The 16750-nt window shown below is 35.4% G+C and overlaps 1 protein-coding gene across 1 annotated transcript in view; it reads right to left on the bottom strand.

The window, feature by feature from the left end:
- Positions 1–16750, bottom strand: part of SNX29 (sorting nexin 29) — a 130450-nt gene that overhangs the window by 56554 nt on the left and 57146 nt on the right. Inside the window, exons 16-18 of the mRNA XM_032197430.1 lie at positions 13019–13135; positions 8900–8955; positions 7880–7961 (exon numbers count right to left, since the gene is read on the bottom strand). Of these exons, the coding sequence (XP_032053321.1) occupies positions 7880–7961; positions 8900–8955; positions 13019–13135 (255 nt within the window). The remainder of the gene's footprint in view (positions 1–7879; positions 7962–8899; positions 8956–13018; positions 13136–16750) is intronic.

The following is a 16750-nucleotide window of genomic DNA, read 5'->3' as shown; positions in this document are numbered from 1 at the left end:
TGGAGTCAAAGTAGATAAACATAATTTTTCTAATGCTCTTATTAGAAGATATTGTTATAACAATCCAATCTGAGCTCCTGACAGAAAGAATTTCATCTAATAATGCCTAAATAATCCCTATGATTTATTGATTCATAACAACATCAACGGATCATCAAATTCACCTCACTGCCCAGGTACAAGATATACAACTATGTCAGCAGTAATACACTGCAAGACAATATTCAAGATACAAACCTGAAGCAAAACAAAACAGAGCAAGTATAAAGAGAAAGGCTGTGTTTCTGAATACATTAGAATAAACTTGCAATGCATAGAAGATAAACACTTGTGGAAGGAAAGGTTTCCTAATCATAGTTGTTATTTCCATTTTAGGACTACATTAGACCTTCTTACCATAGCATTACAAGAGCAATTCATGTTGGGTTAATCCTACACCATGACCTTCAAGTTTCTTCCAATGTACAGTTACTGCAAGGCATACCGATTTCAACACTTACAGTTCAGAATATTCTTTGGTGAATTTTGGAATGTATTTTATCCAGTACACTTAGAAATGTACACAAAATAGTGATATATATCCAGAAAAGTTGCCCATCTTCCAAGATATTACTATCCAGGGATTTCTTGATAAACAAGCAACATCTTTTGTGTTTGGATTGATTTTCTTCAATTTAATTTGCCCAATAATTCTCTAGACCCATGTGAACTTAGTGAATATGCAAGCTTTAAGGCAAGAAGACTCAAATTCCAATTCTGTTGTGGAGAAAGCCACTGTCACACTTATTTTGAAACTGCATGCTAGTGGTTTCAATAGATGCTTTAATCTGCATATTGAAACAGTTTAAAAATCTCTCCATGCCTTTCAGGATTTGAAAGATTGCTACTGTATTCTCCCTCTTAGCTGTTTTTCTTGCAGGCTAAGAATTCCTCATACGATGCTCAATTGAAAAAGCTTTAAATTTTTACTTTTTTTTTTTTTTTTTTTTTTTAAATCTATCATTTTCTATCCATGCCTATATTCTTTCCAGTTCTATTTTTTAGAGAAGAGAGGACTAGAACTACACACAGATAAACCAGAGCTTTATACATGGCATAATAGTGTTTTCTGCTTTTCTATCACCTTCCTAATGATTTCTAACAGTTTGCTCTTTTAAGACTTCCCTAATCCCTTTTTAAAATTTTCTGGTAACCAGGCTAAAAGCCATTTATCACAACCAGTTTTCAGCTATTTCATGATGAATTGTAAGGGTAGATTTATTCATCCACTCATTCAAGATCTTCTACTGATACTTCGATTTAAAATAGACAATCTGCTAATTCTCCACAAGGAATAATCCAGAATGGGAATACCCCATAAGACCTCCGTGGTGAACAGAAGTCTAAAAAAATATGCATTTTTATGTTACTGTTTTATGTTCTGAAACCTTTTTTTAACTGCTTGAGTATTTGCTCTACTGACTCTAGCAACTGGCCTCTTCTTGATAACCCAAAATCATAACATCCCCGAATCCTGACTCAAACCTTTTTTCCCCCCCCCCATTTTCATTCACGTAGCAAAATACTGGACCTGCACCCCTCTGATGCTTCCATACCCTCCTTTACCCAGTATCAGTGAATATCAAATGGACCAATATCTTCCCTAGCATTTCATAGTAGCACATCTATAAACATAGATCTTCTCTCTCTCAATTTAGCAGGTAAGTTTCCTTATGTTATCCTAGGGAATGACAAAATTGAACTTCACAACACATAGCTACCTCTTCTCAGTAGGGATCTCCTTCTTCAGATGACTACTTGCAGTGCTAGAGGAAAGAAAGCTTTAAATGCCCATTTAATTTTGGCAAAAATTATAAATGGCAATATTTTTTTTTGTATTCTTGTTGTCACCATTTATTTATTGTAGCCATCTCAATGTTGGTCTATTTTTGTTAAATAGTGATATTTCAGAAAACAAGAAAAAATATTTTTGAAGCAAACTTAATAAAGACATAGAAGCGCACGGCCAATTCTAACCAGCTTTTTTACTAAAATGTATACACTAATTGTTTTACCATCCATAGTTGAATGACATAAGTCTGTGGCTTTTGGTAATTTCAAAGAAAGTGCTAGATGGTGCTAAGATGTGAGTGATGATTATTCTATCAATCACAACTATCCCTCTTGAACTCAAGTCATTCAAACTGAGAATAAAATGTGGCTGTGTTTCTAGACCTTGCTTTTAAATTCATAAGATTCATAATAGGTAAATGCTGTCAGTTAATTACTACTACAGGAGTGTGGGGTAACTCTGCAAACATAGAGGTCTGCTTAAAGTTTCCACGTCTAATAGGATTCTCTATAAAATGCTGCTTGCTTTAAGAGTGCACAACTTGATTTCTGAGCTAGTCCAGAATCCTTAATCCTTAACAGAAATTTAAAAAAGAAAAAACTATTTGATGGTTGAAACTATTTAAAGCATTAAAATCTGCTGTAAAAACAAACCAAAAAAAAAAAAAAAACAGAAGAAAAGGAAGACCATAGCAAAAAACACCATAACAAAACTCCTGCTGGGATCAGAGTCTATTCATATCTTTTTAGTAATGCTCAGGTCTGGCCCCCCGAGATATAAATTAAAGTTAACATGCTATTCATTTCTCTTCCTGTTTCAAGGAGCACAAATGGAAAACTGGCATTGATTCTGAAGAGGCACAGCTACGCAGGTTTATTTTTCCTAATTCTTAATATTTCCAAGAAGAATCACTTATAACTCCAGGATAAAGGATGACAGATACTATACTTATGGGTTCATAGTTTTCAACATTATTTGACACACTCTGCAAACATATCCACCTTTTTTTTTTTTTGGCCATTTCCAAGCCACATAATAAGTATGTCATTGCTTATTTTCTGCTGAAAATATCTGTTTATGAATAAAAAGGGACAGAAGATGCATGACAGTTCTCAAGTGCGTCAGTAATAAAACTGACGTAGCAAATCTCTGTACACTGTCTTTTGCTCTCCATCAACTGAACAAATGCTGTATATCTGCAATTTCTAACCAAAAGAGGTAGACAAGACAACCCACAACAGAAGAAAAGGGAAAAAGACAGTCTCTCTAGCTTTTTAATAACTTTAAAAAAAAAAAAAAAAAAAAGGAAGAAAACATTAATTGTTTCAAATATATTTACATGAACTGGATATGGAAAAGCAGTGGTCAAGGTCCATGCCTTTTTGTGACATCTTCACTTGGCAGCAACATCTTACCTCAAGACTGTTATGCATACAATCTAATTTTCAGGCAGGCGAAGCATATTTCTAATTCAAGTACAGTTGTAAGTATCTAGCATATCTGAAAATTATGCTTACCCAAAACAAGTTTGAAATTTTGCCTGTACCAATTGGCACATTTCTGCTTTCTCCATTTATTTCATAACTTTTTCCTCAGAACTTGCCAGCACAATTAACAGCCCATTTTTATGTCCAAGTTATGGTTACCAAAGCATTCAGAGAAATACAAATTTCAAAATATATTGGAAATGATCTCAGCATATTAAATGATTGCAGCATATTAAAATGCTGCAATACTTCCACCAAGAATTCTCAATTTCCTTTACATTGATATACTACAAGCAGAATCCTCACACAGCTGATACAAAGAGTTACAAACACTTTATTTTCTGCTGTGGAGAAATAAATGATAAAACATCAAATATAATGTTTATTATGAATAAGAGGACTCTCAGAAATGAGCTCAGTCATTTATCCTAATTGTCACTCCTAGTCCTTGTCTGTTCATTACATACTGGTAGCCTAGTAAATATCCTCTTCCACAATTTCAACATTGAATCGAATTCCCTGTAATCAGGAGCACATGTTTTGGCAGAGATTTAACAAGATAAATGCACAGTGCTGTTATTGAGGCTATTCTGAAGTTTTATAAATTAATGCTTTCCTGATAGCTATAAAACGCAGAATATATATTCAGTAAGCACATGACTACGTATCTGATCAGAGATGTGGCAATCACTTCAACTCCAAGTGTTTAATCATAGTGATATAATGTGCTATATAGAGAGCATAGGTTTATTTTTGGACAGATTCCTTTTTTTTTTTTTTTTCAGGTGCACGGTGGCAGAAAACAGTTATTTGCTAGACAGATACTCTTATCAGTCATACTACAAGAGATCAAAAACTAGTAGGAATGCCATTGATGTATTCTCCCATAAGGAAAGATCTTAACAAGTACTAAGATCAAAGTTTAATAGAAACGACAGAAGTTTTAGGTCACTTCTACAGGTAGCTTTTGCTCACTTTTCTTTTTAAAATTTCAAAAGACAAAGTTGAGCAAATACACAACTGCTCACCAGAGGAATTCTGTGACATTCTGTGCTGTTCTGTAATTAAAGACAAACAACTCTGACCATGGATGTTCTATGTCTATAATAAATAAGAAATTTCTATCTTTCCATATCACATATCTTAGCGATCTTAGCTTAGCGATATGGTTTAGTGGTGGACTTGTTAGTGTTAGGTCAGAGGTTGGACTCAATCTTGAGGTCTCTTCCAACCTAAATAATTCTGTGATTCTGTGATTCTATCTCCAGTAACTTCCTAGTGTGAATAGATAATGAATAGAACATTCAGAAAAGTAACTTGAGCATTTTTCTAATAAATATACCCATAAACAAATTTTGCATACTAGTGATGTCCAACATGTCATATATGCATAACAATATATTGCAGAAATGAGTAAATTCTCAAAGCTGTCTTCTGACAATCTAAAATTTCAAATCTTTTTAGAATCTTCCAATGATATTTTGCTTCATTTCGTCCTCTTGTTAAAAGGCCCACCCTTTAATCAGAAGTTCTTTGTTTTCCATCAATGCTGAGTAATTAATGAAGTCTATTAAAACCCACTCTGTTAACAGCACAACTTATTTTCTAAAATGCCACGCTAATGATGGAAATGATAAGGTGCAGAAGCACAATAAAGAATGAAATTTAGTTCAAGTCACTGTAGTTAGGCCCTTATCCAAAGCCAACTGAGAGCAGTGTCTCACCCTCCACTCACTCACGCAGGTTTTGGATAAAGCTCCGAACATGCTATAAACCAGGAAGCTAGGTTTATTTCTTCCTATTAAGAAAACATGCCAAACGTCTATAATACACATGAATTCCACATGCTTTCTCAGTTTTCTTGGTGCCTTTTTTTATAGTCAAGTAGAGTCAAATTTTGTCCAAAACTCTGAACTCTTGAGTAACAAAGTTTGACAGCAAGTTACCATTAAATTAAAAGTAAACAGAATTCTTTGAAGACCTAAGCAAAAGACCTTATATTTTAATGAAGTAGAATATCAAATGACATTTAGTTATCTATATTGTGAAAAATATAAACTAAGATTTTCTAAATGATGAGTCATTTGGAAAAATCTCAGATCCAGGTTTACACAACCAAGCTATAAATGCAATTGACTTCAAGATCACGTGCAACACTATCACAACAGCACTGGTGATGCAAGATGTTTCAGCTGATGAAGGTACCCAACTTGGAGTTGCTGCATAGGGTTCTTCTGGGGGGTTTTGTTTTTTTGAGACAAAGGCATTGGCACAGCCTCGATATTTGGTTCTGCCCTACAAAGCAAGCCTTTAACAATTGTTCTGTCAAAGTAATCACAATAAATGTCATGTACTAATTCACCCAAGTTCTCCACCTTCCCAGGCAGTGATAATCACAACTTCTCTCAAATTTTTAGTATCTTACACAAACATTCGCAAATTGAGTGTCTGCACTACCACATAGCACATAATGCTACCCAGCCATTCACACTGAGACTGTAAAAGTGAAAGCCTTAATAGAAGTGCATGTTTTAAGATAATAGCTGGCAGAATGCTTTCATCAGTAAACCAAATGATTTCCAAGGTTTGCTCATTACTTTGTTCTGCCCCGTTAGCAACAGTATGCTAATGAAGAAGGATTTACTTCAACTTAATTTCCTTGAAAAAGTAAATATAGACATTGAGAACCTTCCAATATGTCAGCAGGTTGATAAACAGGGCAACATGAGTGTGGTGGTTTTACTCAGGTGGGCAGCCGAGATCCACCACAACTGCTCTCTCACTCCCCGTCTCCTCAAAGAGGAAGGGGGAGAAAATACAACACAGAGAACTCGAGGTTTGAGATAAGAAAGGTTTAATTAAAGGGAAAGGGAATGGGAGGAAAAAACAGAGACAAAAGAAGCAATCAGTCCGTGCGGAAGCACAGAGAGAGAAAAAATTATTCTCTACTTCCCATCAGCGAGCGGTGTTCGGCCACGTCCTGGGAAGCAGGGCCTGAAACGCGTAGTGGTTGTTCAGGAGGAACAGCCCCCTCCCCCACTAGAGCCCCCCCTTTTATTGCTGAGTGTGACATCAGGTGTTATGGAATATCCCTTTGATTGGTTTAGGTCAGCTGCCCCAGCAATGTCCCCTCCCCATCACTTGCCCACCCCCAGCCTGCAGGCTCTTGGGGGCTTTGAAGGAGTCCTGATGCTGTGCCAGCACTGTGCAGCAATAGACACAACACTGGAGTGATATCAGTGCTATTCCAGCTACGAGTGCAGAGTACAGCACTGTGCGGGCTGCTGCAGGGAAAAGGTGACTCCAGCTCAGACAGACCCAACACAATGAGAAACAAACAGGAGAAATGAGAGCTCCTTCAGTCATCACAGAACTGCAGTAGCATTATAGTAACAGAGATGTGGTGGGATACTGGTATATCTAAGGATTTCTGTTTTGCCAGACTGGTATCTGGGTTTGGGAACATGTAGGCAGTTACAGTACAATGGAAGAACAAGTGAGAGACAGAAATGCAATAGGGAATTATCAAAAATAATCACACTTGTCAACATGTTAGCCTTCCAGACGCACTCATACACCTAAATCTGACTAACTGATTGTTCAACACTTTTGAATAAATTACTAACTCAGAACAACTTCACTATTGCCAGCTTTTCTTTGCATTAGCTGAAGACTTATTTTTCATTATACTTTACTGGCCAAAAAGGTGGTTTCCTGTACTAACAGTCCATAAATAATTCAGAATTCTATAAAAATCATTGTTCAAAGTGAGAGGAATGTTAAAAATCCCCAGAAATCTTGTTTAAAGCTAAGTACACATTGCTGAAACACGGGAAAGAGTAAATATTTTCATGCATCATAATAATTATACTAATAATTATAAAAAAAATTATAAAAAAAGTTTAAAAATTTATCATAATAATTAAGAGAATAATCCACAAAGAGAAATACAAGTAGATTGATAAAGCACATCAAAGAGCTGTTTAAGGCTAGCCCTGCCATTTTGCCTATAGAATGGCTATAATTGGTCTAAAGCTGAAAATCCATGAATCGAAAAACAGTATGGGATTTCAATGCTTCAGCTACAAGGCAGGCTAGAGTGCAAACTCTAAATTTAGACCCAGCAGAAGCAAAACCCACTATGAACATACCCAGTGACACACAGGTAAGGCTTTCTGCACCATTCAAAATATTTTTGAGCTACTAAGTAATCCATATCTGTCTGTCTGTCAAGTAACATTTCTGGTCATTGATATTGCAGAACTGAAATAGAGTATTTACAACATGCATATTGAAGAAGGTATTACTAGTCAGCACTGAATTGTTGTGCTCTGGTCAATGCAGCCATTTTATTAACATGCATTTATACTATTAAGAGCCAACAATCAAAATAACGCTATTTTGAGGATCACTGTCATCCTATGTAGGAACATGTATGAAGTTACTGCTGATGTCCTTTATCTGATCTCTAATAAAATTATACTGAGATCCTTAAAATATTAAAATGTTCCATTCCAGTCAGAAAGTGTTTATTGAATTTCTGTTAGAACGTGTTACTTACCTGATAAACATGGAATGCATTAGCAGCTTTTCCACGCAGAAAGACAGAGGGAATCCAAACATTAATAAGAGCACGATTTGATCTGAGGAGATGAGAGATAAACTTAAAATAGATAATCATGTTTACGTATTAAAATTGCAAAGTAGCTACTTCCAGGTATTTAGGTAGTGATCATGGTCATCAGCGAAGCAACTTAACATTTCAAATGGAATACCAGAAAATTTGTAGTTCTGCCTGAGCCTGTTATACTTACTATATGTAAAAGCGTTCCCTAAAATTAATGTAACTGGGGAAAAGATTAAGCAAATCAGCTTTTTTTTTACTTGTGTAAATTTGACAACATTTGATTACATACATAAAACAAAAACTATTCATTTCAACAAGTTCAACATTGAGGTCCACAAAACTCAACAACAACAACAAAAAAAGAGTTCATCAAATAACAGAAGAGCACTGAACAGTTATGGAGAAGCAATTTCCACCCTCTCTCTTTGTGATTTACTTCCAAATTTCTGCAATAGAAAAACACCAGCTATATTTTCACCCCATCATCCTCAAAAAGCTAGATTCCTTAGTCAGACTAATAAAAGCAAAGCCTTAAATCACACCACTCTAAAGTGATCTGTGGTGACCTACTTTATTTTTTTTTAATAGTACTATTTGTATGCATTGAGATGAGAAAAATGAGGACCATCATGTTATTAGTATCATCTAGAATCTACCAAAACCAAAGCAACAGAAAACAGTAACTGTTTGGTGCTGTGCTAGAATACTAGGTTCTAGGACACTGGAAGAGCACTTCAAGAAAATGTCCATGAATCTGAATGCCTTGCATACATTATTAAAAACTATACAACATGGACCATGTAGCTCTCCATGCTTTTTAACAATGGAGCACCATATCTGAGAATTTATTTATTGGAAATAATATAGGAAAATGAAATTATTCACTCTACTTGCTTTTTCTTCTTTCCCATAAATACAACATGAAAGCAGAAATATGCATATTAGAAACCTTACATTTCGAAGTCTGACAAGCTCTGATCTTCAGATGTTTGACTCAAATCTCCAGGGACCTATATTTACAGAACAGAAACAATTCCCGCACACTAGTTATTATGCTTTCTTAATGGAAAGCATATGATAAGAAAAATAAAATTTAAAATTCAAGTTATAAAAAGCCAAAAAAACTATTATTAAGAAACTATTAAAAAATTAAACAATTGTGTAACAGTAATATAAATGTATCACCCTTGCAAGGTTTTCTTGTTAGAATTTGCTACAGTTTTGTGAAGAAACAAATCTTACTTTGTAAACATTGTAAAAGGATGTAATTTTGAAAGGTATAGAAATCCCAGAGCATCAATATTAGAGCTTTATAAACAAAGCATGCTAAAACAAAGTACCTTGTGTGTATAAAGAATTTATGGGAAAAGCTGAAGCACATAAAACCTAGTGAACATTTTGTCTTATACTGCACATTCTACTAAGAAGACACATGATCATTTTATGTTAGCCGTGTTATCATAAAACATCAAATTGCTATGAAACTTCATAAAAAAACGTAATGATGAGCTAACACCTACAGAATTCCAAGAAGTAACAGTTGTAAGAAAACAAGATAGAAAGAACATTTGGAAATAAATCAATAAAAGCTTTTTTTTTTTTTCTTAGCCTTTACTTTAAAGCCAGTTAAACATAAAAGGCTATATTCTCGCCATTAACTACACTGAAGCACAAACCGCAACTACGAAAAATTAGCGTGTTTTGCTGAAGAACAGCTGAAAGTTGTCAACTTCTAGATAAGGTATCTACATTAGTTAATTATCAGTTCAATACATCTCCGTAATATATGTTGCCTGTTTTTCAGAATATCTGCCTAAGAAACATAAATATACATTATTGCTTACTGTAAAGCCATATCAAAATTCAAAGGGGACTAAGGAAAATCCCCTTCCCAAAGGTTTTGACAGACCAGCTCAACTCCCACCAATACTCAAGGCAAAACTGAATTTTGCTGTCCCAAGTTTCAAGAGATATGGCTCGGCAAAAACTGAGTCATTCCTACTGGAGAAGAGAAAAGAAGAAAAGCTGTGCAGAGTTGAGACAGCTCCAGAGTATACGTATGGAAGCACAAGTCCTAAACAGGTCTGCTGCCCTCCTTCTGGTGGAATAGGGTAGTCATTATGCTGGCAAGAGCCAGTAACTCCCCTCTCTCAAGTCCTAGCATCAGCTGTTACGTGCTCCCACACCAGTCCATCCTTGTGCAGCAGCACACTGGTTGGCATTCCAGGGCTTTTATACAGAGCAGACATTTTTCTGTCTTGCCTATAACCTGTACCCTATCTTTGCCTATATCTGAAATGGAAGTCATACCCCCAGACATATGCAGTACTTTTCATTAACTTCAGTAAGAGTTTTGCATGAAGACCTCAAAAACAGAGTGTGGACTTTGGAAATAAGAAAGAATGACATTAATAAGTTCCAGTGCTTGCACATCTACTTTGAAGCAGATTGTTACTTATGCTGAGATTGTAATTGATGTGTTGTTCATTGTAACACAAAGTACAGTGACGGAGACATATTGCATTAATGTATTTCCTCATTCCCTGCAAGCACATACTTTTTGCATTAATATTACACTCCATGTTTTCAACTTCTACAGAAGTTCTGAAACCCCATAACTAAAAATTTGGAAAGATCATTGTGGATATTTCATATATAAATTAGAGCCATTAAAATTGATTATTAGCATTAAAATGAAAGAAGTCAGTGAAGAATTATGGAAGCTATTTTTATGAGAATCTGTAAATTATATACTATTTTAATAATAAAATGTTAAGAATTTGGCTGATCGTTTCAAACAAGTCAAGGGGAGATCAAATATTCATATCCCACTGAATTTCTGACAGTTGCACACTTGACCAACTTTTAAAGTTCTAATTAAAGTTTAAGTAACAGATAGACTACCAGCACAGTTATGCTTAATAATATGCAATTACATATATTAAATTCTTTGGATAATGCAAAAAGTTTTTCAAAAGCCTGTATTCAATGCACAGTTCCCACAGTTCCATTTTGGATCGCAGCAACTAATGAAGACTAGCATTTCACTAATCCAGTATTGCTTCTGCAGTAATTAAATACAGTTGTCAGAATCATAAAACCTGATGATTTGTTAAAGCTACTTACGTTTCAGGTTTCATAAATAGACACATATTTCAGGAGTACAGTACCTACTACAACAGTATTTCAATGATTAGGCTAGATTCTCATCTCATACAATAAAATTTGTAACAATATCTGATTAATTACCTGAAACATGCTTGCTGATATATTTATATCACTACACTATAAGCTGACTGCACCTAATAACTTTTTAAAAGAAATACTTAATCGGAAAAGAGAGTAGTGGCTTATACCATGGCTGCAAAAATTCCAAGGGATTCCTGCCTTTGGCACCAGCTGATCCTACAGATCAATTTAGGTAGTATAATTTATTTACTACAAATGTTTTTAAGAGTGGACCAAGCAAGTGGATGCCCACCTCTCAAGAACACTTCATGCGAGCAAGCATATACAAAACTTTTGCCAAAACTCTCTACATCTCCAGCAATTCTCAGGTCAGGGGACTTCTTGACCAAGACATAGCTTAGCATATTTGGTAACTCCTAATGGATTTTTCTAAGTATTTGTCTAGTATTTGGTAAAGAGCTCCACAGCTTTGCTGCTGTAGAAGACTGCCATTGAAAATGACTTCCTGCTTGTTTTGAACCTGCTTTTAACTGGGAGATGTCACACAGAGCTGATCTCCATTTTTCACACACCATTTTGCAGTTCTCTACCATACTCTTCCCAAAGCAGATTCTTTTTCAAGTTGAGGAAAGGCTGCCCAACCAGCCACATACAGAACACCACTCCGCTTTTGATTATCCCTGTTGCTCTTTCCTGAACACTATCTAGTTTTACTATTTCAAGATGAAGGGACTGCACAACATTCGTAAGTAAAATAAAGCAGGAATTTATACAGGAACAAAGTTATTATACACAGTTTGTATCTATTAATAGGATATGTGGATACATAAGTAAAAACATAATCTCTGAACAGGGACATACAGTCTAAAATCTGAGTAAGAAAGTATAGTCATAATACACTTGTGATTTATCATTTGTCATTTCTTGACACAATGACGACATTGTTTGCATCTAAAAGGCTGAAAATTACAGGTGAAATCCTGCTTCACTTATGCACATGGAATTCTTATCAGCCACTTGACACAAATGTTATGATAAAATAAGCATGAATGCCTCCAGTATGAACAAAAAACTAAGGTGCAATACTGTGCAACCATATGAACAAAACCCATCAAAGTACACCTTCCTGCTAAGACAGACAACTATCAGGAACTTCCTTTACTTTTGCACATCTCCACGTTTCAACCAAATCTTTTAACACAAAAAGCCAAAGGGAAGCAGTATCTGGTAGAAAACAAAAACTTTGATTTCTAGGGACTTGGGGGTGAGGGGAGGAGATTGTTGTTTTGTTATGTTGTTGTGTTTGTTTTTTTAAAAAAATTTTCTCAAATAACCAGCTCATGAACACAAACTACTATTTAGTATTTAGCTCAGGCTGCAAAAATAGGGATAAAACTAAAGGCAGAGAAAGAACACAGGTATAATAACCAAAAGAATTAGAACAACAGAAATAAGTCTTCATGGCCCTTTTAAAACTGACTGAGAATAACACTGAAAATTTCAGTGCCTCTAGGCACATTATAAAGTGTTTCTAGAACAGTGATGCTGACCTCTGTAGATATATGGATACGGGTAACTTCTCATTTAGAAACCTACCAATTATTTTTTATTATTTCAACCTTCCAAAGTAAAAAGCTCAGCAAAAACAAACAAACTTAAAAGCATCTGAGCACTGCAGACATTTTTATTGTCTGAATACATTCAATACTACTATATAAATTAAATACTGCTAAAGTGAATGAAACAATAGCAAAAATACCAAGTAAGGTATTCTTGACAGATGGTTTATTAGCTGTTATTTCTTATAAGGTAGTGCAGATTTTATTTCAACACGAGTAATGGTTTTGAGAATAGTATTTCTCAATGTAATAAACAAACACTTACCGGCCCTCTCAAATCAATTAGTTCTTGTCTCATCTGGGACACAAGAGCTTCTTTAGCCATCAGAGCACGGTGCAGCCTCTCATTAAACTCAATCAGTTCCCCATGCATTTCAGCCACCTGAAAAACATAGCCCAGAGATATAGTGTATTTTTTCAATTTAGAACAGTTATAATTTCTTACATGCATACCAACTTATATTTATTTCACAGCATTCTCCAAGTAGCACACAGTGCTGCTACTACATCATTTTAAACAGACCATTAGTAACATACACAAAACAATTTTCACTCATGCCTTGAAACATTGGTTTTGTTATTATAAATTCAACACAAAAACATTACAACTTTAGATCTATATCTGATTTTACCCAATCAGAGGAGATCCCATGGTAACTGATTCTAATGAAACACCTATTAACTTGTTCTCAGTTTAATTTTTGATGAGCAAAGCGCTTGACAGGTACAAATTAATCAGAATATTTTGAATTGGGAATAATGTAAAATACACAAACTAAATTCAACTTTGTCAATAATTCATGAGTAACATTCTGTACTCTTACACAGAGTTAGAGGTCCACTCATCCCAGGCAAATCTGTGAGGGGTCAAAGGAGCACAAATAAAACAGTTTTGCTGTGACGCACATCCTTGTGCATAAGTAAAACACGGTGGCCTCAAGCATGGCTAATTCATACATAGTCTTGCTGTGTCTGTGCTCTCCATTTTTGATCAAAATGGTTAAAGAAGCACCAACTGAGGTAGTATGTATATGAAAGCAAACAGGGCTGGACGAATGATGTGCAAGAAAAGTACAATTTGCACAGCAAACTACGTTTAAGTTGATTTCTTGCAAAGAGATCTGAAAAAAAACAATAAAACTCAAATCAAGGTTAAAGACAATACCGAGTTCTTGAATTTTTCTTACACACAAGCATAAACCAACAGGGTGCAGAACTCCAAAAGGACAAGGGATCCAGAATAGCAAAGATCTATATTGTAGCAGTTATCTGTTATCTTCAAAAAAGGGTGATGAGGAAACTATCTGGAACAAGGAAAGACATCTGTGTTCAACAAGGTTTTGAGCTACTCTTTCCAGAATCTAGACTATGAGGCTGAATGAAAGTTTCAGTTTTGATAGATGACCCATCAATACCTAATACACCTGGCAAGGGAATTGTCTGGAACTGATAATGGTGCCTGTAGCCTTATAGCAATGAAATTTGAGCCCAAAGGTGTCTGTAGAACTAGTTTGAGGGGAAAAGAAAGATTCCATTCAGAAAATCCTGTTGTTAGAAGTTTCCATGTGCAGTCTCCCTATGTTCTCTAACAAAAGGGAATACTGATGTGGGCCGTGATCGTAGGTGCAGTGCCAGAAAAGCAGTCTTACAGCAGAACAAGAAAAGCTACACATAACAAGACAGGTTAGATGAAAACATAATCAGTGACTGGCTGACCCCAGTTGCGGACATAGCACACTACCGTAACAACACAGTTAAACATTCTATTTTTCAGGTTACAGCAACTCTTGAAACATCTCTTACAGCCATCCAAAGCTGGGAGAATATAGAGGCAATGGGGTAACATTATTAGGAACAGAGCTGAATAAGATGAGCCTCAATCTGCTACTTCAGCAATAGCATGGGGACTTGGGTTTTTGCCAAATCTCTTAAAAGTTCATCGTTTTCCTTCTGGAGGCAATTCACTCTGCTTCAGGCTTGCCTTTCCTTGAATTACTATTCTGCCTTCTCCCTCTTGCCCAGGAAATTTCCCCAAGATAAAGCAGTTTAATTCAATTTCTTTAATTTACTGCTTGCCTTTTACTTCAGTAAAGTAAATACTTCAGCCTTGTTCCAGACAATTTGTGTCCTTCACATGATAAAGAAACAGTGAAACATAGCTTCAAGTTGACAAGCAATGAGATGACATCACTGATCAAGTAATAAAAATTTACTAAGAATTATGCCAGAACATCAAGTATTCTTCTGGAATTTATTTCTATATTAGAGCGAGTCCTTCAAATCTAGTAACTTCTTGCACAACTGGCTCTTTAAACCACAATTTATATTACTTAAGGTAATAACAAGGTTATACCATTTCACTTACATATTATGTCATCACATCTTCCTTTATTCATTCCACACTGAAGTCTAATCAATAATTTTCCCTACTGGGACTTCATTCATCTTCACAATTGTTTCTCTCTGTGACAATGTTTAATGCAGAAAATTAACGTACAAACTGGCTAAGTTTCCCTTGGTCACAGGATCATTCAGATTTGGTCCTGGTCATACCAAAAAGCACTCTTAAGGAGCCCATATCCTTATCTCAAAGAAGTGAGCTTAATGCACAAAGTATTTAGAAGACTTCACGCTACCAGATTTCCAAAGACATGTTGTCAAAAGAAAATCTAAATCTGCTCCTGCTCTCCAACAGCACTGCATCTATAGAGTCCAGCATGACCAGATTTAAGAACCGTCTCCAGAGAAATTACAGAGGTAAATTGCACTTTAATGTTCCACAGCAAAGGAGTGAGCAGTTAACTTAAAACACTCTAGGTATGTTTCACTAAGCATATGAATAATATAATCACCCTTAGAAGCACAAGCTCTTAGAGTATAGAAATTGCCTTTTAAGAACTTGCATCAAAACAACATTAATTTCTTTTTTATGAGTCTTTTAATAGAACTCAGATTCTTTTTTTTTTAAATGCAACTTGAAGTAAATTCATTAAAAATTCTGCAAGAACCACATTTGAATCAATGGATTTCTGTCGAGTATTGGTAATTTTCCCCATCCATCACTAAAAACAACAACAAAAAAACTTTTATTCAATTACGGTTGCAAAACAACATATTTCCCAAGAAACCCGAGAGGAAATGGGAAGTGGTTTCACTTTCCTCCCAGTAGAAGCCAGGGTCTATATTTTCCATGAGAAAATGACCTTTATCAAAAATGAACTATCACCCTCTCCCCCTCCCCCAAGAGAAATAAAGCCAAGTTCTTAAAAAAACAGCATGTATCTTAGTGAATATGAATAATTAACTTTTTCTACAAATGAAAAATAGTAGAATTCAAAACAGCTGCTAGCAGATAATAGGCAATGCACACATGCACATACTCAAAAGCATTTCCTGTTCAATAGTGTGGTAGCACTTCTGAGACTGTAGCAGTTTTCCATACTACTTGCGTGTAGCATTGAATTTTACCACTAGTTTGTCCCACTCTGCTAGGATTAAAAGAAATTACTTGAGAAAAATAAATTTACATCACACAAATTAGAAATCACACACTACACAATAATACATAAAGTCATAATAACCTGGCAGGAATTGTATCATCATCATTGGATCAAAATTAAAAAAAAAAAAAAAAAAAAAAGTTTCTTCCAGGTCCAACCTTAAGAATAATTCAGTCACAAACATTTAAGTCATCATTCAAAGAAACACTTCAGTGTGTCCCATTCCTCTCTGTCCCCCACCCAGGCTCAATTTTTGGACCCCAGTATTTCCTCCTAGGAGAGGGATGCTTAAATTCATATCAATCTGTGGTTTCAATGTTCCACAGTTATTAAATTGCTGTCATTTATCCCCTTGCTCGCAACTCTCCTCCTAAGCTACACATTTTCCTTTTTCCTTTAAACCATGATGGATTACCACAGTTAGGTAACATTCACCAGCTGTTGCCATACTTCAGATGTACCTTGATGTCAGCTGTGTCTGAGGACTTTACAACAAA

The sequence above is a fragment of the Aythya fuligula genome, chromosome 15 (genome assembly GCF_009819795.1).
Source record: "Aythya fuligula isolate bAytFul2 chromosome 15, bAytFul2.pri, whole genome shotgun sequence".
NCBI lineage: Eukaryota > Metazoa > Chordata > Aves > Anseriformes > Anatidae > Aythya > Aythya fuligula.
Note: the sequence above shows the minus strand (reverse complement) of the source record. Positions and strands in the feature narration are given on the sequence as shown.